Genomic DNA, 22,509 nt, shown 5'->3' with positions numbered 1-22,509 from the left:
CCCCTCCCCCGTTCATGCTCTGTCTCTCTCTGTCCCAAAAATAAAAAAAATAAAAAACGTTGAGAAAAAAAAATTAAAAAAAAAAAAAGTCTGTTTTTTGGGTTGTCTCTTTTTTTCCCCCTTTGTTCTTTTGTTTCGTTTTTTAAGTTCCACACGTGAATGAAATCATATGGCTTTAATAGTTATTTAAATAAATGAAAGTCATTCACTTAAATCACAGATATAGTATAATGTCAGAATCATAATATAGATTTCAGCCGTACAATTGCTGTATTTAAGAGCTGTGTTGCCACCCCAGAAAAGGTTTTTTTTTTTTAATTTTAAATCCAAATTAGTTAACATATAGCATAATAATTATTTCAGGAATAGAATTTAGTGATTCATCACTTACATGTAACGCCTAGTGCTCACCCCAAGTGTCCTCCTTAATGTCCCTTGCTCATTTAGCCTATCCTCCTACCCAACACCCCACCAGCAACCCTCAGTTTGTTCTCTGTATTTAAGAGTCACTTATGGTTTGTTTTCCTTTCTGTTTTTATGTTATTTTTGCTTCCCTTCCCTTATGTCCATTTGTTTTGTATCTTAAATTCCACATATTAGTGAAATCATATGATACTTATCTTTCTCTGCTTATTTCGACTTACTTCGCTTGGAATAATACACTCTAGTTCCATCCACATTGTTATAAATGGCAAGATTTCATTCTTTTGGATCGCCAAGTAATATTCCATTGTATACATATATACATTCAAGAGTGGCTGCACCAGCTTGCATTCCCACCAGCAGTGCAAAAGAGATCCTCTTTGTCTGCATCCTCGCCAACATCTGTGGTTGCCTGAGTTGTTAACGTTAGCCATTCTGACAGGGGTGAGGTGATATCTCACTGTGGTTTTGATTCGTATTTCCCTGATGATGAGTGATGTTGAGCATTTTTTCATGTGTCGGTTGGCCGTCTGGATGTCTTCTTTGGAAAAGTGTCTATTTGTGTCTTTTGCCCACTTCTTCACTGGATTATTTGTGTTTTTGGGTGCTGAGTTTGATTAAGTTCTTTATAGATTTTGGATACTAACTGTCTGATATGTCATTTGCAAATATCTTCTCCCATTTTGCCGGTTGCCTTTTAGTTTTACTGATTGTTTCCTTTTCTGTGCAGAAGCTTTTTATCTTAATGAGGTCCAAATAGTTCATTTTTGCTTTTGTTTTCCTTGCCTCTGGAAACATGTCAAGAAGTTTCTGCAACCGAGGTCAAAGAAGTTGTTGCCTGTTTTCTCCTCTAGGATTTTGATGGCTTCCTGTCTTACATTTAGGTCTTTCATCCATTTTGAGTTTATTTTTGTGTATGGTGTAAGAAACTGCTCCAAGTTCATTCTTCTGCACATTGCAGTCCAGTTTTCCCAACACTATTTGCTGAAGAGACTGTCTTCTTTCCATTGGATATTCTTTCCTGCTTTGTCAAAGATTAGCTGGCCATATGTTTGTGGGTCCATTTCTGGGTTCTCTATTCTGTTCCATTGTGTCTGTTCTTGTGCCAGTACCATACCGTCTTGATGATTACAGCTTTGTAGTATGGCTTGAAGTCTGGAATTGTGATGCCTCCAGCTTTGGTTTTCTTTTTCAGGATTGCTTTGGCTGTTTGAGGTCTTTCCTGGTTCCATACAAATTTTAGGATTGTTTGTTCTAGCTCTGTGAAGAATACTGGTGTTATTTGGATAGGGATTGCTCAGAAAAGTTTTAAAGCAAGGATGAGTAGTACCAGACGATATATGTCAAAATCTTATGGCTGTTATTGTCATCTTAGACCATGGGGAGGACCCTGGATAGTTTTTCCAAATGGTCATGTCTTGACCTCTCAGGTGTCTGTGTTGTTAGGATCTCAGCTATTCTCTTCATCTAAAAGGCATTTCTAGGGGGGCGCCTGGGTGGCTCATTCGGTTGGGCATCCGACTTCGGCTCAGGTCATGATCTCACGGTCCGTGAGTTCGAGACCCGCATCGGGCTCTGGGCTGACAGCTCAGAGCCTGGAACCTGTTTTGGATTCTGTGTCTCCCTCTCTCTCTGACCCTCCCCTGCTCATGATCTGTCTGTCTCTGTCTCAAAAATAAATAAATGTTAAAAAAATTAAAAAAAAAAAAAGACATTTCTAGGTTGCCTTCAAAATAGAGGCATCAACTACCGATTTTTCTCTGAACACACTACCTTTTGGAACTGCAATGTGATCCTTCAGGGCCTCCTTCCGCCAGGAAATACTGGCGGGGGGTGGGGGGCGGTGGTGATAGTGGTGGAAGCATTCAATTAAGTGATGAGCCAGTGTCATCTCTGTGGAGGACCCCAGCTTCCCTTAGAACCGGTGGCGAAGCTTGTACCCAGTATAAGGTAATGAAGTATAGCCGAGAACCATGTAGTAATTATCTTTTATCCCTCGAAGATCTCAGAGATTTGTGTCCCGTTTCTCTGTCCTGTTACGGAGTATAGTGAAAGCAACAAATTTTGGAGACAAAGGGACCTGGCTTTGGTCTTAGCGGGGCCACCGCCAGAACTACAGCCACATTTGTGTTTTCCTGTAATGTATAGTGTGCTGTGACTGATTGGACTTAACTATGCACAACACTGGGGATTAACAGTTGACACATAAGCAGGTAGTTACTTCAAGTCAACTTTTAGGAAAATCCTATTTTGCGCAAGTATTAACACAGGGCATGGCGACGATTCTGGGCTCGGAAATACCCTTTTTCCACTTAGCGTTTGGAAAAGGAACGTAAGGCCGAAAGGAGGTCTAACGCCCACCAGCGGGCACCGCCCCCTCTTAGCCCCACCCCTACCAAGGCCCCGCGTTCCTTGCTATTGGTTCCTCTCGCTGCGCCGTCCGTTGCCGTGGAGACCAAGGCTATGGCAACCAGGAGAAGCCAAACTTGGTCCTTCCTCTGGAACCGCGAGGGCTCCAGGACAAGGGGCTGGACTCCGCACCGAGTTCATGGCGCTCTACGAGCTTTTCTCTCATCCGGTGGAGCGCGGTTACCGCGCGGGGCTCTGCTCCAAGGCCGCGTTGTTCCTGCTGCTGGCCGCCGTGCTCACGTACATCCCGCCGCTGCTGGTGGCCTTCCGGAGCCACGGTGAGCTTGCCCGCGGCCGCTGAGCGCACAGTTCCCCGCGGCCCGCTGTGCCGGTGCCCGCCTTCGTGACCTCCCCATTGCCCTCTCTATCTCAGGGCTTTGGCTGAAGCGGAGCAGCTACGAAGAGCAGCCGACCGTGCGCTTCCAGCACCAGGTGCTACTCGTGGCCCTGCTGGGACCCGATCACGACGGGTTCCTGGCCTGGAGCACGTTCCCCGCCTTCAACCGACTGCAGGGGGATCACCTGCGCGTCCCGCTGGTTTCGGTAAGTGGTTCTCCCTCAGGCCTAGAGGCCCACCGGGACTGGGAGAGGGTGGCGGGGGGAGGGTGAGCGGCCCGGCCTGGGGAAGCCCAGCTTGGGTCTTAAAGGTCGTGAACCCACGAAAATTGTGTACACAGGCACATTGGCCTGTGTATATGTTTAATTTCCCGGGAAGTGACACAGTTGACTCATTTGACTTCAAGCAGTCCGCAACCCCAAGAAAGTTAGCCACTGCTGTTAGCATGTGTCCTACACAGAGACCCGAAGCCTGGGGACAGCCTGTGTCTCGTCCCCGTCATTTCCGTGGGCCTGGCCTGATGGATGAGTGGTCGCGAAAATTCCTTTATGAATCACAAAGGCCGAAAGGTGTTCTTATTAATTACCCCACTGTGTCGCTGCATTTGTGCATCGCCCCAGAGACCGGCAAGGGCATGCATTTTTAATGCAGACCTGACACGTGGAAGCCGAGGCGCTCATTGGTCAAGGGACCTCCCCAGAATGTGCTGGGGGCCCAGTCCCGCCTCCCTGGATTTGTAAGCGTGGATGCTGCTCCATTTTGCAGCTGTCCAGGATGAAAAGGAAACATTTTACTGTCTGTAATTTAGTATTTGGTTCAGGATGAGTGTTTCCTCTACATTCACCCCCTTTCTGCTCATTTTCTGAAAACATTTTCCTTTAGAAGTATAAAAATTCTATTTTTTCTTCTTCCAAAGTTGAATCTCTTTACCCACAAAAAATTTTTTAATCTGATTGGACATATGAATAACAACAAACAAAATATGAATTCAGATTGTTTTTTTCTGATTACTTTAAATTTTCATATTTTTTTCTGGTGGTAAACATGCATGCTCATTGTAAAATATTAAAGAATTACAAGTATATATAATGACAAAGGTACATGGTAGGCATATGTATACTTGTTAATTAACCTTATTCTTTTTAAAATCTGCATAGTATTTCACAATATGGAATAACTGTAATGGATTTAACAATTCTCTCTTGGTGAATGTTTGATGTGCTTTTACTTTTTCACGGTTAGAATACTGCAGTGAACAAGATTTTGAGTAAATCTTGCACCTTTAAACATCAAATTGTAAGGAATTGGAATACAAGCTGTTTGTTGAAATTGTATCAGTAAACATAAAACTAACCAAGGAAATAATTACTAAATCCAGTGAAATAAAAAGTAAGGAAAAAGGAGAAAGGTAAAGGATTTACTTAGTCATAATTATGGGAACACTGAATATAGATTGACTAACCAAAATGAGGGTTAAACTCAGTTGAGGAGTGGAGGGCAGAAAACTAACCTTTCATCTCTCCTTGTGGCAAGTCAATAGAGAATGCCCAACACTGAGAAATACAGAAGTGCCTGTGCCAATGTTATTTAAAGACATGGAGATACATTTCTGCATAATCAGTAAATGAGATGAAAATATTTGCCATGGGGCTGGAAGTCTGCTGCGTTTTGTAACAAACATTGTTGAACACCTTTGATTCTTTAAATGATCAGGTATTTTAAATTAATTTTAGAGGCATCTGGGAGGCTCAGTCGGTTAGGCGTCAGACATTGGCTCAGGTCATGATCTCACAGTTGGTGGGTTCGAGCCCCACATCGGGCTCTCTGCTCTCAGCATGGAGCCCGCTTTGGATTCTCTGTCTGCCTCTATCTCTGTCCCTTCCCCATATCTGTTTCCAAATTGCATTCTCCCTCTCTCAAAAATAAATAATAAAAACATAAAAAAATTGCCAGATGGGATTAAAAAATTGACTTTAAAACATAGAACTGGAGTAGGAGATAAATCTCCTTCAATAACTCCTCATGAATCATTACATGTTGCCCATTTTTATTCTTACTGGAGATGATAATGCCTGTGGAGAAGGGTGACTATGAATGAGAGGCTGTGTCAAGATGTGCTTACTTTTCACTGTATACCCACTGTATTTCTCGTGTTCCACATGCATGTGATTACTTTCCAAAAGTGGAAGCAAAGGCGTTGTTTATTCCAAACAAAAAATTAACTTGCTCGTTTTACTTTAGGTTAGTATTCCCTGTCTTTTAAGTTTTTGGTAGAAGATTTTTTTCATCACATTTGTGTATTCCTCTCTATCATACTCCCTGGTTACTTGAGTCTAAGAATTAATTAGGAAAACTTAAAAATAATCATGAAAACGAGGATACAACATTAGGTTTTATTCATTTGTTCACCCACCAACTGACTGGCTTCCCCGACTGACTGCTAGTTAGCGAGGCTCTTATCTCTGTAACCGGAAACTACTCCCTCAAGAGCACTGCTCATGTTCCCCCTGCTTCGCCAATTTTTCATCCACGAAACCAAGACAATCTCTTATTTTTATGGTGCCCAGAACTATTAATCCTTTTTAATACCAGGTAATTTTACACTATGTAACACAAAGCCAAAGCTCCTTTTTCCTAGTCTTTCTTTTCCCTCCATTCCAGGCCAGTGTCTATAAGTAATCTATGACTATGTCATCTGTGTTCTTTCTCAGTAAATGATTTGCTTCGTTCTAGCTGAGCTCTTGGTTTGAGAATAATTTCCAATCATAAGATATAAATCAATGAGCTAGAAGATATAGTGCAAGTACAGATCTCAACAGCAACTCAACAAATAAACTCATTAGGAATAAGCTTAACAAGAAATGTACAAGATCTATGTAAATAAAAAGACTGGTGAATGACACAAAAGAGATCAAAAGAATGGTGATTTCTGTTATACTCTTGGATAGGAAAATTCAACATCATAAAGATATCTCTTCTCCCTTGGTTAATCTATACTTTCAATGCATTTTCAATGAAAACGTAACAGTTTGGAGGGATAGACAGAAACTCTAGCACAAAGAGAAGGGTAATACAAGGAGAATAGCTCTATCAGATAATAAACTATACGTTAAGGCCATAATAAGTAAAGCAGTGTGGTTTGAAGAACTTGTATAAAAAGTATAGAAAAGGACTCATATATCATAAAGGTGGCATTTTAAATCAGTGACGAAAGCTGACTTACATAATAAAATGGTGTAGGGACAACTGGGAAGCCATATGGAAAAAGTTAAAATGGAGCCAGGGCTCAGACTCTACACCAGAATTAAAGTCCAGACAGATAAAAATTCAATTTAAAATGTGAAATAAGGGGCACCTGGGTGGCTCAATCAGTTAAGCCTCCAACTTTGGCTCAGGTCATGATCTCACGGTTCGTGAGTTGGAGCCCCGCGTCAGGCTCTGTGCTGACAGCTCAGAGCCTGGAGCTTGCCTCAGATTCGGTGTCTCCCTCCCTTGGCCCCTCCTCCACTCATATTCTGTCTTTCTCTGTCAAAAATAAACATGAAAAAAAATTTTAATGAAATAATTAATGAAACAAATGGTGGGCGAAAGCTTTTACATCTTGGAATAGGAAAGGTTATTCGAAGTGTGACATTAAATCTAGAAGCCATAAAAGAAAATTTGGGGTAAATTCAACTCTATAAAAATAAAAATTATTTTTTAAAACTATGGGCATGGTAAAACCCATAAGCACAGTCAAAACCCAAATGACAACTAGGACAAAGTTTTATTATTTGTATCACTTGTAAAAAGCTCCTTTCCCTAACACAAAGTGCCTACAGATCTATAATTAAAAGACCAAGCACCCACTAGAAAAACAAACAAAGGATGTAAACAGTTCAGAGAAAAGGAAACATATTTGACTCTTAAATATATGAAATCACACGCACGATTAGAGAAATGCAAAGAATATATTGAGATGCCATTTTTTAATCTATCAAATAGGCAAAAATTGAAGTGTGACAACACCGTGGTCAAGATGTAGGGAAGTGTGTGAGCACTTTCGTATGCCACTGATGGGAGTGTAGATTGGAACAACCTCTTTGAAGGAATACATGTCCTTATTTATCAAAATTACAGATGTACAGGCCTGCTTCAGGCCTGCTTCCATTTCCAGTGAGGTACCCTAGGTTTGTGCACACATGTGAAACGAGTTATGTAAAAAGTTGCTTATTGTTGGGGCGTCTGGGTGGCGCAGTCGGTTAAGCGTCCGACTTCACCCAGGTCACGATCTTGCGGTCTGTGAGTTCGAGCCCCGCGTCGGGCTCTGGACTGATGGCTCGGAGCCTGGAGCTTGTTTCAGATTCTGTGTCTCCCTCTCTCTCTGCCCCTCCCCCGTTCATGCTCTGTCTCTCTCTGTCCCAAAAATAAATAAAAAACGTTGAAAAAAAAATTTAGAAAAAGTTGCTTATTGCAACATTGTTTGTAATTAGGTAAACAACCCATGTAGTAATAGAAGACTCAGCAAAGAAATTGTGGTACATCTGCCCAGTGGAATGTTGCATAGCTTTTTTTTTTTTTTTTTTTAAGTTTATTTAGTTTGAGAGAGAGTTCCTGTGCAAGTGGGGGAAGGGCAGAGAGAGAATCCCAAGCAAGCTCCATCCTGGGCCTAATCTCAAGAATCATGAGATCTTGACCTGAGCCAAAATCAAGAGTCCTAGGCTTAACTAACCGAGCCCAGGTGCCCGGCATAGCTATTTTTTTAAGTTATTATTTTTTTAAAATTTTTTAAATATTTGTTTATTTTTGAGAGAGAGAGAGACAGAGTGTGAGTGGGGGGAGGGACAGAGACAGGGGAAGATACAGAATCTGAGGCAAGCTCCAGGCTCTGAGCTGTCAGCACAGAGCCCAACGCAGGGCTCGAACTCATAAACCGTGAGATCATGACCTGAGCCAAAGTCGGATGCTCAACCAACTGAGCCACCCAGGCGCCCCTAAGTTGTTTATTATTATTATTATTATTATTATTATTATTATTAGAGAGAGAGAGAGTGCATGCATGCACACACACAAGTTGGGGAGGGACAGAGAAAGAGGAAGAAAGAATCCCAAGCAGGCTACACTCTAAAGCAGGTTTGACACGGGGCTCGAGCCCACAAACTGTGAGATCATGACCTGAGTTGACATCAAGAGTCAGACGCTCAACGAACTGAGCCACCCAGGCACCCCTAGCTATTTTTTTAATGAAGTGGATCTCTGTATATTGAATTACCTCCAAAAGAAATTGGTAAGTACAAAAACCAAAAATTATATATTGTAAGCTTCCATTCATATAAAAATAATAGAAAAAATAGCAACATATGTGTGTGTGGTTGTATACACATATACATACATGCATGTTCTTTCTCTGGAAGGATTCAAAAGACACAACACTGATTGCTCTGGGGAAGGAATTAAGTAGCTAAGGTTAGGATGGGAGAGAAACTTTTTCACTATATGTTCTTTTGCTGTATACCCTTTTACCTTTTAAATTTTGTACGATAAGAGGGTAATACATATTCCAGATTTTTAGACTATAACGACAACAATTTTTAAAGGAAAAAATTTAGAAAGTGCCCAAGTAAGGCAAAAACAAACCAAAAACAATAACAGCTGCTAAGTATATAAAGTGACACAGCCGCTTTGGAAAGTAGTTTGCAGTTCCTCAAAAAGTTAAACTAGAATTACCGTATTTTCTAGTATCTCCATGCCTAGGTATATGTGTACCCAAGAGAATTGAAGACCTACAGCTACACAAAAACTCATGCACAAATGTTCATAGAGGCTTTATTTCTAATAGCAAAAAACCCAACCCAAATGTCCATCAACAAATGAATGGATAATTGAAATGTGTTATAGCCATTCAATGGAACATTATTCAACCACAGAAAGGAAGGTTCAGCGTGGATGAACCTTCAAAACATGCTAAGTGAAAGAATCCAACCACAAAACAGCACAGCGTATGATTCCATTTATATTAAATGTTCAGAATAGACAAATCTGTAGAGACAGAAATTAGGATTCCACAGGCTTGGGGAATTGGGGGAGGGGAGAGATGGGTAGTGACTCATGTGCTTGGGGTTCCTTTTCTGGATGAAGAAAATATTTTGAAATTGGAACTTAGATAGTGGTCATAGTTGCACAACTTTTGAATATCCTAAAATCTACTGAACTGTATATTTTATCATATGTGAACTAAGTCTCAGTTTTGTTTTAAACCAGGTGGGTGATCTTATGGTGACACACCAGGGAAGCAGTGGTTTTAGGTCAAGGTTTGACCAAATGCTGGGGAGTGGCTTTGTGGTTGCTAATTTGGGAAAATGCCTCAGCAGTCAGAAACGGCCTTGCTTCTCCTTTTGGTCAGATCACCTTGCACGGCGTCTCTAAAGTCCCTATGCTTTAAATGCTTTCAAAGTTTCTTGTTGTTGCTATTGTTGCTAATGACAGAAGGAAAAAAAAAAAGCACAGGGTGACCTCTCTCTTCAATAAGGTGAAGGTGACTTAGCTCTTTAAGGCATGTGTGGACCCATAGAATATGGGGGCTGAAGGCTGTAAAGGGATTCAGGAAGGTGAGTGGGGAGCATCATGCGTCTGAGATACCCATTTTGTTTTCACATCTCTCAAATCAAAATCTGTCCTCTCTAAGGTATCTTACAATAGCTGCTGCCGGGAGACAGGCTTGGCATAGTCCTCATTGCCTACCCATGTGCAAACATCAGATGTGCCAGGGTCAAAACTTCCAGAAGGGACAACGGCATCTTGAAAGAAAACCCCAGCAACAATAATTAAACATTATCTTAACCCTGAGAACCAAATGTTGGCCATTTGGAAGGTTCAAGAGGCACTTAAAAATAGGCTAGCTCTACATAACTTTTAAAATTTGTATTTGAGGGAGGGAGGGAGAGAGAGAGAGAGAGAGAGAGAACGCGTGTGAGCTGGGAAGAGGGGCAGAGGGAGAGAGAGAGGCTAATTTTAAGCAGGCTCCATGCTGAGCATAGAGCCCAACGCGGGGCTGGGATCATGACCTGAGCTGAAACCAAGAGTTGGATGTTCAACTAACTGAACCACCAAAGCACCCCATAATTTTAAAGCCTGCTTAAGAGCCCAGACCAATGGATTTTAGTTAATTTTTAAAAACTATTTTATCAGAAAAAAAATTTTATTGGGGTGCCTGGATGGCTCAGTCGGTTAAGCGTCTGACTTTGGCTCAGGTCATGATCTTGCAGTCGGTGAGTTGGAACCCCACATCAGGCTCTGTGCTGACATCTCAGAGTCTGAAGCCTGCTTCGGATTCTGTGTCTCCCTCTCTCTCTCCCCTCCCCACTCACACTCTGTCTCTCTCTCTGTCTCTCAAAAATGAATAAATGTTAAAAAATTTTTTAAAAATATTTTACCAAAAGACAAAATTACATAGAAAAGCATGGCTAACATTGAGTCACAAAGTGATGCAAGAGTATCAACATGTAGAAGTTTTAGGAATCCCTAGATCAATTTATTATGTATATATATGTATATGTATATACATGTATAGTATATATACATATAATAATATACATATATATGTATGTACATATATATAAATAAGTATATATATATATATATATATATATATATATATATATATATAGTTTTATTTGAGAGAGAGTGGGTGAGCAGGGAAGAGGGGCAGAGAGAGAGAGAGAATCTTAAGCAGGCTTCACACTCAGCACCAAGCCTGACGTCGGCCTCAATTCCACGATCCTGGGATCATGACCTGAGCGGAAATCAAGAGTCAGACACTCAACTGACCAAGCCATCCAGGTGCCCATATAATAGGTGCTAGGATATAAAGTAACGGTGCATTTTATAATTGTTGGTATCTTAGGTTCATTGAAATGCAGGTAGCAAGGATTTGATGAGTCTAGGGGCCATAAAGTATTGGTCCCTACTTTGCTGGAGACCGAAAGACTGTGCCAAAGAATATTTTCAACATTAAAAGAAAAAAATGAAACACCTAATGATGACAAGTAATACAGCACGATGGACACTGGTATACACTAAGAAATTAAACTTGGGGCGCCTGGCTCGCTCAGTTGGTACGCCATGCAACTCTTGATTGTGAGTTTGAGCCCCACATTGGGTATAGAGATTACTTAAACATAAAATCCTTTGAAAAAAATTAATAAATTAACCTTTGATGAAAGAATATGATATGAAAGAATTAAAAGGTATGAAAGCAAACAGGGGCCTAACAAAATTCCAACAAGCCATCAAATACTAAATACCATAGAATCTCCAATGGGGAAAATGTTACAAGTTGGAACCCTCTGGAAGTAATGGCGGTGATTAAATTTACAGCAACTCTCACAGTCAGGTGGTGTGCATGTCAGTGGGTCTTGTTCCGCTCCACACCCATCCTCCTCCACCCCGCTTTGTCCTGCTCTCTGAGTTGCTGAAAACCACATCCTCCTTTGCCCACTGGCTCTCTGTGAGGCTCGGCCTGTAGGAGGCATGATGAGCTTACTTCTGGGAGTGGGAGAAAACTTGAAACTACAACCAGAGGGAAGAACCATTGCCCGGGTTAAGCAAACCGAAGGAAGAAGTCTCCTCCAGCCTTATTGATTCCCTCTGGTGGGTTCTTTCTTCCAGGCTCCTGAGGTCTGGGTCCCAACTCCTTGAGGTAATGCCAGCCTCTTCCCTTCCTTCTGCAGACCTAGGTGTGGTGCTGCTTCCTGCCGTCACCCTAACTTGGTACTCCCCTCCTGCCTTTCTGATCCTCTAATACCTTTGTTACTAATTATTCCCTGTACTACACTCCCTCTGTTAAAGTTATTGTTTACTTTTGTTTCTGTCTTCCTCATTGGCCCCAGATGGATCTAGGCACACTGATGAGAATTGACTAAACCTACCAATGCCTGCATTTATCTCATCTAGTATATTTGTATTGATTTCACATATATCCTAAAGGATTATCCTGCTTTAACCACCAGAAATCTTTAAAATTAGGGTTCTTTTTTAAAAAAAGTTTATAATGTTTATTTATTTTTTTGAGAGACAGAGAGAGAGTGGGGGAGGGGCAGAGAGAGAGGGAGTCACAGAATCCAAAGCAGGCTCCACACCATCAGTGCAAAGCCTGATGTGGGGCTCAAACCCACAAACTGTGAGATCATGACCTGAGTCGAAGTCAGACACTTAACGGACCGAGCCACCCAGGCACCCCTGAAATTAAGGTTCTTGTGGGCTATTGTAGAAGGAGCACTAAATAGAGCCTGTAAATCTAAGTCCTAGCCCCAGTTCTGTCACTGGGTCCCATACCCTTTCTTAGCCTCAATGTAATACTGTAAAGAGCTCTTTTTAATTATTGCTAATTATTACTATAGCTGAGGTATGCAGAGGAATCAGATGGGACAATCAATGGATATACAAATTGCTTCAAATTGCACATATGCCTTATACAAATAAGGTACTGGTATAATTTATGAATTCTCTCAGCCAAACACACCAATCGGGTTTTAGATACTAACCTTGAACTTGTGTTAAAGAAGTATTAGCTCTCTGAATGCCTGCCTTTAGACCTGTTGCACATGTGTTAAGCTTGATTTGAACTCAGCGGAATGGAAGGGTGGATGTCATCAGTGGTCCAAGTGCTGGCACAGAAATGCAGCCCACCCTGCCCACCCTGTGGGGGTGACAGCCGGACCTGGCGGCGGGCACTTGTGGGAGATGCAGTGCATACATCATTCGTTCACCCCCCTGCTGCCTTGGCCTCAGCCTCCACCTCCCTCCTCACCCACTCGGCGGCACTGGCCTCGTTGCTCCCTTAAGCACTGACCCACTTTGCACACAGCGCAGAGCGCGGAGCGGGTGAACTTTGTCAGCAGGGATCACTCTTACCCCAGATATTTCTGTGCCTCATCACCTCACTTCATTCTAGCCTCCCACAGTCAGATATTCCTGAAAATTTCCTGTAAAAAATGGCTGTGAAATCCTACCCTGTCTTTCTTTCATTTCAGCCTATTTTATCTCTCTTTGTGGCACTTACCACATTTATTTGTTTACTGATTTATTTTCTGCCTCCCTGGCCGGGGACAAAAGCGCCATTAGGGTAAAGAGTTCATCTGTTTTGGTTGCCATTATATTCCCAGCACCCGACAGTGCCTGGCACCTAGTAGGCCCCTAAAAAAATACTTGACAAAGTAACGTGTGAATTTAACAGGCAGACACTAAATTATTCCCCAGTGTCAGATCCCTGTCCTGTGTGAACTTGAAGCAGAAGTGTGTGCACAGACAGAACACAGACTTACAAACTTTGATGCTGGCTTTTTGCAAAAAGATTTGTCCTACCCAACATTTTCCCCTTGAGGGTTTGGTTTTTTAAGTCTGGGCGTTTTAGTCCTAGAAAGAGGACGAGATTCTAAGTCAAAGATGAGGTTTCAAATCCAGTCTTTACCACTACTAGCCACACATGACAAACGCCTTCATCTCCCTGAACCTCAATTTTCTCGTCCATACAGTGGGGATAATACTCTCTCTGCTTCCCTCAGGCTTTATTGTAAAGATCAAATAAAAAATGCATTTCTGTCCCTCCCACACTGTGTTGGGGTCTGGATTCTTCTGGCAACTCATTCCAGCCACTCTCCCGTCCTGCAAGTGGAGACGTTTGATCTTTGTCTTCCTCTCCAATCCTAAGATCCAGAAGGCAGGGGTCCGCTACATAGAGTTAACGCGACTTTGTCTCGCCAGTCTTCCCAACCAAAGAAAATTCACGGGAAGACAAGGCAGCCTGTTCCCCATCCTACTCAAAATTGCTAATACCTCATTGCCTCAGCGACTTGATCGCCAGCCTTGTAACAGATATCTCTCCCCTACACCTGTGAAGCTGATGGAACAGGACAGAGAAAACAGAATCCGACAGAAGAGAGAGAGGGCAGGCTTCTCTGTCACAAGGCCTAGGATAAGGACATTATTGTCTAGAAGGAAAGACATGATTGAAAGGTCCTGAAAACTGAGCTGGCTTCCTCTCAAACAACCGTAGTAGCCCGAAAAAGAACAAAGAATCTCTTCCTTGCATGGTAGTAATGGCGGAAAGCAAAATGAATCTGTTCACAGAGCATGCAGATGAGAATGTTGATATACCATAGTAGAATCTTTCTGAGGACGTACAGGGGAAAAGGGTCACTTGTAGCAACAGGATCCAGAGCTGTGCCAAGGAATCGTGTCACAGTGATCTTATTTCAGTGACCATCTTCCCGGTTACTCATTTTAGGGTCCCTATGGGGTGGGACTATGGGAGGTGAGGCCGGATTCTGGTGTTTTTTATGAGCCGTCATTTGCCTTTTTCCTTTCTTAGGTCTCTGTTTTCCCTACTTTCATGTGCATAATTTATAAATCATCTGTGTAGTTTTAATGCCTCACTGATTTTACATAGCTTCCTTTTTCATTGTGTTGATTGGTACTAAAAGAGGCACTCAGCTCCCAAGCCCCGACATCAGTGATGAGAATGAGGTCCAGTATCGACAGTCTAAAACAAAGACGCTCGTGGTTAAACAAAGTATAAGTAGAGCTCGGTGGTTTTCTTCTGAGTCTGTTTGGGGGAATGCGTAATGAGGAAGATTCATTTCTTTTCTATTTAAAACAATTTTTTTAATGTTTATTTACTTGTGAGAGAGAGTGCAAGACTACAAGCAGGGGAGGGGCAGAGAGAGAGGGAGACAGAAGATCGGAAGCAGGCTCCGCACTGACAGCACAGAGCCCGATGCGAGGCTCGAACTCACAAACTGTGAGATCATGACCTGAGCCAAAGTCGGATGCTCAACCGACTGAGCCACCCAGCTCCCCTTTTTTCTATTTTAAAAAGCTGACTTCTAGGGGCGCCTGGGTAGCTCAGTCGGTTAAGTGCCCGACTTCGGCTCAGGTCATGATCTCACAGTTTGTGAGTTCGAACCTCGCATCGGGCTCTGTGCTGACAGCTCGGAGCCTGGAGCCTGCTTCACATTCTGTGTCTCCCTCTCTCTCTGCCCCTTCCCTGCTCATGCTCTGTCTCTCTCTGTCTCAAAAATAAATAAACATTAAAAAAAATTTTTTTTAAATAAAATAAAAATAAAAGGCTGACTTCTAGAGAAGCAGAAGGCAATTCTAATGTGCTATTTAAATATTCCATGTAAACTCAAGATGTGTTTCCAAAGAAAAAAGAACACGCCAGCAGCACAACAAACCAAAAAGATCAAAGGAGACAACGAAAAAAGAAAAATGCCATCCCGGTGCTGTTGATCTTGCCGCTTCAAGTTCCTCTTCAGTTTGAGAAGCACTAGTAGGAAAGCTCAGAGGCCATGCACATGGCGTCTCTTTCCCTGATATTGATCCATTTATACCCATTTATTCCTTTGTTTCTTTTGGTGGGGGAGATAAATCCTGTGAATAGCAAAGGAATGGGTCACGTGTACAACAGTGGCTTCTTCCCAGACTCATTAAGGACCAGGGTCACTGGCCCTCTTTGGGTTTCCTAGACTCGAGAAGAAGACAAGAACCAGGATGGGAAAATGGACGTGTTACATTTTAAACTGGAGCTTCCTCTGCAGTCCACGGAGCATGTTCTTGGTGTGCAGCTCATCTTGACTTTCTCCTACCGATTGCACGTGAGTCCATTCCTTGCGGCAGCCCGTCCCCTCCCTTTTGTCTTTTAATAGAACGGAGCCCTCTCCCTGAGCTCTAGGAAAACTCACGCTGCAGAAGGCTCTATTATGAGGTGTAGTTTGGGGTTTAATTGAGGCAAATCGAATGCTTCTCATCGGGGTCCTATTAATGTAGGTGAGCTGCTAAGACGCTCAGAGGGTTTTCTGGGCGGGGTGCTTCCTGCTTGGCTAACCCTGGTGTTTAAGGGACTAGTAGGCAGCAACCACAGACAGGGATGCTGGGAACGCAGAGCCTTCCGATGTGACTGAAATGGCTATCGTCTCTCCTTGTGATGATTTCAGAGGATGTCGACATTCGTGATGCAGAGCATGGCGTTTCTCCAGTCCTCCTTTGCTGTGCCAGGGTCCCAGCTCTATGTGAACGGAGACCTGAGGCTGCAGCAGAAGCATCCCCTAAGCTGCGGTGGCCTTGACGTTCGGTACAACGTAAGGGTGCTTTTTACTGTCCGCCTCTTTTGTTTCTCTCTGTTACCGTTTCCCAAGTTCTTTGAAGAGGGAGGACATGAAAGTTGGAAATAGCATTTTTCTGTGGGTGGCACAGAAGAGGATTTCTGAGGAATTCTTGCCATGAATTCTTTCAAAACATAGAGACAGATACACCTGTATTTGTATCTAAAAAGAGGGGGGGAATCTGTCTTTAAGAACTAAACTGCGTGTTGTTTTTGGGTGTCCGTGTGCACACACACGGCATATTCCAAGCGGTGTTTTGCAGTTCGTGTAAAACACTGGGGGAATCGTACTAACCACCGTTTATTAAGCACATAACATATGTCAGCCCTGTGTTAAGAGGTTTAAATATATCTTCTCATTGAATCATGACAGCAGCCTCGTGAGACGCCTGCTCCTGTCATTTCCCAGCTCTCCAGCCTCTTGTCCTATCACGGTCCCCCTGGCTGCTTTCTAGCCACACGGGCCCTTTTGCTGTTCCTCAAGCCTGCAAAAGGAAGTTCCTGCCCCCCCCACCCCACCCACCCCCAGGTTATGCACTTGGCCTTTCCCTCTGCCAAGTGTCCACACAGCCTGCTCTGCTACTGCGTTCGGGTCCCTGCTGGAATATCCCTGAGCACAGTCCTTCCCTGACACTCCTTTCTAAAGAGCATTCTCCTCCCTGCCCACCACTCCACACCCAGATTTCTTTTCTGTACTTCCACTGGAAATATCAAAGATCTGTTTTCAGTTCTTTGCTAGCTGTTTTTCCCCAGTGGCAAAAGCACTGACATCTTCTATACTGTCACTCCAGTACCTAAAACAGGGCCTGGCACACTGAAAGCACTCAGACAGATTTGTTGAAAGACTGAACTCTCCTTCCACACATGAGGAAACTGGGGCGGATAGAGACTAACGAATTTTCCCCAAATCCTGCCGCTTGTAAATAACAGAACCATGAACTGTCTCTCCGGGGCTGGAACTCATGCATATGATCGCTCATGACTAACCTATCTTTTACCACATGGGGGGCCCACATAAGTTGGGCTGCTCTACTTTTGAAAATGAAATTCAGTGTTATCAGTTATTACAGGCAAAAACCAGGACTGTTCCAGATAAATGTATTTATGGTCACTTTAGCCATAATCAATATAAGTTAAAAAAAACAAAAGGAGGGGGACTATAAGATATAAACCTTTTTTTTTTTAAGCTTATTTATTTTGAGAGAGAGAGAGAGAGAGAGAGAGAGAGCAGGCATGCATGAGCAGGGGAGGGGCAGAGAGAGAGAGGGAGAGAATCCCAAGCACGCTCAGCAACGTCGGCTCAGCACAGAGCCCAACACGGTGCTGAAGACTGCAGCTGAGTCTGACACTCAACCGACTGAGCCACCCAGGCACCCCAAGATATAAACATTTTATATGAACGTTTATATAGTAGCATATGTCAACAAGAATGTGATATTAGAAGGCAGGAGATCGTTTCCTTCTTCAAAGGATTAGATGCTTATTATTTGTACTTTATCCTATTTCCATTTCTACACTTAAAAGAGATAAATTACAGAGCATTCAAGGAAGAGCAAGAAAAAGACAAAGGGGTTGAAAATATGGTCTCCTTAAAAAATGTAAGGAATTACTGCCCCCCTTGGAATAGAGAGGGGTATTTTATAACTAGCTGTAAAACCTGTGAAAGGTGGATATTGACCCCTGTTTCTATCCCTGCAAAAGGGAAGACTGAACATAGATGATTTAAATTATTGGGGTGGCTCAGTCGGTTAAGCGGCCGACTTCAGCTCAGGTCATGATCTCGCAGTTCATGAGTTCGAGCCCCGCATCGGCCTCTGTCCTAACAGCTCAGAGCCTGGAGCCTGCTTCAGATTCTGTGTCTCCCTCTCTCTCTCTGCCCCTCCCACTCTCTCTCTCTCTCAAAAATAAATAAACATTAGAAAAAATTGTTGCACGGGAGGTCATCCATTCTTGAAGAAAGGGTTACTGATGTCTGAGCAGGCCACCATGCACAAGAGGCCAGTCTCAGCTGTGGGTGGGTGGGAGGAGAGAAGGATGAGTGGAAAAGTGGCTGGGGGCTCACTCCACACCCTCCTGCCACATCCCAGGTGTCTGTAATCAACGGGACCAGCCCTTTTGCCCGTGACTATGACCTCACCCACATTGTTGCCGCTTACCGGGACAGGAATGGTGAGTCATGGGTACAATGCACTCAGCTGCTTCTCCAGGACCTTCCAGGTCAGTGGGAACATTGGACAAAACCACAACTGGAGCTCTTGTCATGATAAAAATGTCCAAGCCAGTGACTACTCAGTGATGGGAGGGGAACAGGCTACCCAGGGTCTGTCCTTTTCCTCCTGATCTAAAGACCCCGCACCCTGCCCCTGCCATCGCTACTCTTAACGTCCAGCAGGTGAGTGCTCATTTATGTCCCATGTTTATTGATCACTAGCTTGATGGATTTCTTTTTTTCTGTAAACGCCTAATTGAGTTGCTCCCCCACCACACCTGTAAAAGGAGCCAAAGACAAATTGCTAACCCTGGCTTTCAGCTAGAAGTAGGGAATGTGACTGACTTACCCCCAAATAAGCAGCTGACGTAGAGCAGGGGGCCTGGCGTTCTGGCTGGAACGCTGAGCGTGTCCATCCCTCAGAGAGGAAAGGCTCTCGGGCCAGTGTGTGTGCTTGACTCAGCACATTGGTCTGGTTGGCCGTCTGAGGTTTCCTCTAAAGGCATCTGAAGCATTACGTGGCAGCCGGACATCGTAGATACCACCCACACACATTTGTCAAGTTGTGAGGACCACAATCCCAGTACTTCTTCCTGAATTTTTGTAATAAACTGGTGGCATTATTCCCAAACCAGAGGAATGTTAAAACAAAAACACTCATCTACAACTTTTCTTTCTTTATTCCTTCCAGTCTTTGTCCATATGCAGATTTTTTTTATACAGCTCTTATCATAGTTTATAAAACATTTTAGGATCCAACTTTTTTTTTTTGTACTTCCCCGCGCTACTACAAAGCTTTAATTGGTATTATTTTTAGTGGTAGCATAGTATTCCTTTGCTTAGCCATTCAACAGTGGAAGAACACACAGACGGTTCCAAGTTTGTAACATAAATATTTTGACAAGTGTTTCAACAAATAATTTGTGAGCAGCTTTGCACAGTCAATTCTCTTTCCTTCGGAGTCATTTTTTTGGGAAAAGTTCTGATGTGCAGAATTCGCATGAGGGGTCAAAGAATACTTTGATAGTCCTTATTATTTTATTGAGAGAGCATTCATGGATTGATTTAACTCCTGCTTGTGTTGCAGTAACCACCGTCCTGATGGACTCCGACCCCATCTGGCTGGTGGGAAGGGCCGCCGAGGCTCCATTTGTGATTAACGCCATCATCCGGTACCCAGTGGAAGTCATTTCATATCCTTTCTGTTAAAGAGCCATAGTAGCTCAGTTTCAAAAACAGGAAAGTGCCTCCCTTGTCCCAAGAAGGGACAGATATGGGAAGCCTCCGATTGGAAATTGCTTAAATGACTCCGTCTGCTGTTCGTGCAGGGACAAAAAACAAACAAACAAAAAAAACAACCTCATTTCCTCTTCATATCTCTGGACGATTCTTCAGACCAGAATCATCCATATGTATGTATTAATAATCTTCTATCGTCCCTTTTATCATAAGGGCATTTGAAACATTTTTGCCATTTCCTGTCTAAACTAAACCTTTGGCTTAACTTCCACTTAGAAAATATCATCTGTGACTCCTTAACTGGCTGTACTTATCTACCAGGATTCTGGGAAATGATAAAGTTTGCCTGGATCCAGTATGTCAGTATCCTGCTTATCTTCCTCTGGGTGTTTGAAAGAATCAAAAGATTTGTGTTTCAGAATCAGGTGGTGACCACGATCCCTGTCACCATAATGCCCCAGGGAGAACTGTATAAGGAGCACTTATCATAAGACCATTTCTGAGAACTAAGCAGGACCCTGGCTACCTCAGCCTTGTCTTCTGGGAACGGCCATCTTAAGAAATTTTTGCGAAGAGCTCCTCATGGACACGTGCCCGTGTGTGTCCTTTTCCTATCAGAGACAAAGGACAATCCGTTGTAAGTTTTCTCTACACAAATTCCATGTCTTCTAAGCACCTCCAAAATCTTCAGGGACTAGTTTGTGGAAACATCCAGAGGTTCCTGAAGGCTATAATTTGCTTTTTTTTTTTTTTTTTTTTTTTGCCTTAGACTTGAATTTCAGGAGAAAACTGCAGTCAGTTCAGAACTCTTGGAAAGAGTCCCATCTCTGGTCAAGCAAAGACTTTTCCTCTCTTGAACTGAGAAACATGCTATGCATTTCTTCCCACTATTGTAAACCACTTTTTACTCTTTTCAGGCCTCTCTTGTGAGAGATATGCAAATCAGTAGCACTTTCCACTCCTGAGCATCTAAATTTCCCATTCAGAACTTTGGTTTCCAGAACTGAGAGGTCCTTGAGGGGGAGAATGGGAGCGAGAGAAAGGGAGCGCTGGAGAGCACATGCACGCACACGTGTCCAGTGGGCAACTCCAGGACACCGGGACCATCCACCTGCCCTCAGGCTAACAGACATTGGTCTGTCATCAGCTGGGCTGAGCAGCCCTTTATCCCTGCCCTGCTGTGGCTGGCTTTGTGCCCTGCCTTTTGCCCTGTCTGTGCCCCTGGAACAGCAGGCTGAAGCCAGAGTGCTCTTTCGCTCACAGTCCCCTCCGCAACAGTGGGGGAAGTAAGGATTATAACAACAGTTTCTTTCTCTCTGGCCCTGACCCAACAGCCTGGACACTTGCTACTCCTCCTCCTTGACAGCCCTCCCCCACTTCTTGAAAAGGACACGGGTGACAGAGGACCTGTTGTTGGTATTGGCTCCCACTGCCAACAACCACAGAGTTTGTTTGGAGGGCTAGCAGGAGACCCAGCTACTTGTATTTCCTGTGATGAAGGGACAGGGTGCCCGTCAGAGTGAGCGGCTTTGGGGAGAACGAACAAGGTGCACTGAGGGGGTAAAGAGGACGCTTGCCCGCCCAGGACAGCCTAATCCGGCCTGGTTGTTAGCAGAATGACAAGCGGTCCGACAGGGTCAACCTCCTGCCTAAGTGAGTGTCATCAGGATGGCACTGCTGAAATGGGCCTCTGTTGCACACGGAAGGCCAGTTCGCCGTTCCTGGACTGAGGAAATGAGCTGTCCTCAAAGGACAGACGGATCTGCTTTATGATCGCAAGATGTCACTGGCACTGGAGACAGGCCTGCTCTGAACCATGCTTCAGGCCCACCCACCCACACACTCCTCTACATGCGTATGCCTCAGTTTACCTTGGAGATTCAGTTCTCATTTCCAAAGCACCTTTTCTTCCAGGCTGACCAAGATAAGAGTTTTGGAAACAGCCACTTTGAAGTATTCAAGCACAAAACTAGCTTAACACTGGCCCCTCTGCCTTGTCTTTTACTATCTAGGGCTGTTTATATACCTACACAGTTTTTCTTGGGATTTAAATGAAAAACGGTTTCTGGTTTGAATCACAAAAAGGTAAGGAGAAACGGGAAGATCGCTAAAGACATGAATTAACACCGCTTTGCATTTTGTTAAATTATTTTCAGGCAGAACTTGTATAAAGAACCATGATGTTTTGTACCTTTCTAATTAAAATATTCAAAATGGAAGGCTGCACGTGTCTGTTATGAGACAACTTCGCAAAGTGGGTGGGGATGGGGAGGGCAGAGGTTGCGCACACTTCTCCCAGTTACTCACCGGCAGCCTTCCGTTGCCAGGGCTCTGCCCAAAGACCTTGGAGCTTTTGTTAGCTCTTTGGCAACATCCCCTGGTCCTGCCCCAAGTAAATGTGAGTTTTTGGTGGAATCCACATGGCCTGTGGAAACCCACAGGCTGGAAAATTACAACCGTGTCTGGTGAATATCAAATTATTTACGGATCAGATGTTGGTAGCTTCCGAAGGGGAATGACACAGTGTAGTTGGAAGAGGGGAAAGGTGAGAAATATACAGGATTTTATCCTGAGCTGTAACAGCTAAGTCAAGGTTTGAGACAATTACTCAATATGTGGGGTGTGGGGAGGGAAGATCTCTAATTTTGGTAAATGATTTTCCAGTTTCTGTTTGAATCAGGTGAGGCTCCCTAAGGCCCTGCTTAGGTCCCATCATGTAAGATTAATAAGGCAATTCTCTGTCTTCTTTTTTTC

General features: G+C 43.5%; 1 protein-coding gene across 1 annotated transcript; it reads left to right on the top strand.

The window, feature by feature from the left end:
- Positions 1 to 90: 90 nt before the first annotated feature.
- TMEM231 (transmembrane protein 231) lies at positions 91 to 21,974 on the top strand. Its single transcript, XM_049622743.1, has 7 exons — positions 91 to 3,110; positions 3,206 to 3,375; positions 15,673 to 15,801; positions 16,141 to 16,284; positions 18,395 to 18,476; positions 19,604 to 19,709; positions 20,066 to 21,974. The coding sequence occupies exons 1-7, from the start codon at positions 2,972 to 2,974 to the stop codon at positions 20,244 to 20,246; spliced, it is 951 nt and encodes a 316-aa protein (XP_049478700.1). The 5' UTR covers positions 91 to 2,971; the 3' UTR covers positions 20,247 to 21,974.
- The last annotated feature ends 535 nt before the right edge of the window (positions 21,975 to 22,509 follow it).

The sequence above is a fragment of the Panthera uncia genome (assembly GCF_023721935.1).
Source record: "Panthera uncia isolate 11264 chromosome E2 unlocalized genomic scaffold, Puncia_PCG_1.0 HiC_scaffold_20, whole genome shotgun sequence".
NCBI classification, from domain to species: domain Eukaryota; kingdom Metazoa; phylum Chordata; class Mammalia; order Carnivora; family Felidae; genus Panthera; species Panthera uncia.
The sequence above is the reverse complement of the archived record's forward strand: the minus strand, read 5'-3'. Positions and strand labels throughout refer to the sequence as shown.

Coding starts and splice junctions, on each gene's coding strand:
- TMEM231 (XM_049622743.1), top strand. CDS start 2,972: ATGGCGCTCTACGAGCTTTTCTCTCATCCGGTGGAGCGCGGTTACCGC. Junction 15,802..16,140: donor CTTTCTCCTACCGATTGCAC/GTGAGTCCATTC, acceptor TGATGATTTCAG/AGGATGTCGACATTCGTGAT. Junction 16,285..18,394: donor GCCTTGACGTTCGGTACAAC/GTAAGGGTGCTT, acceptor GCCACATCCCAG/GTGTCTGTAATCAACGGGAC.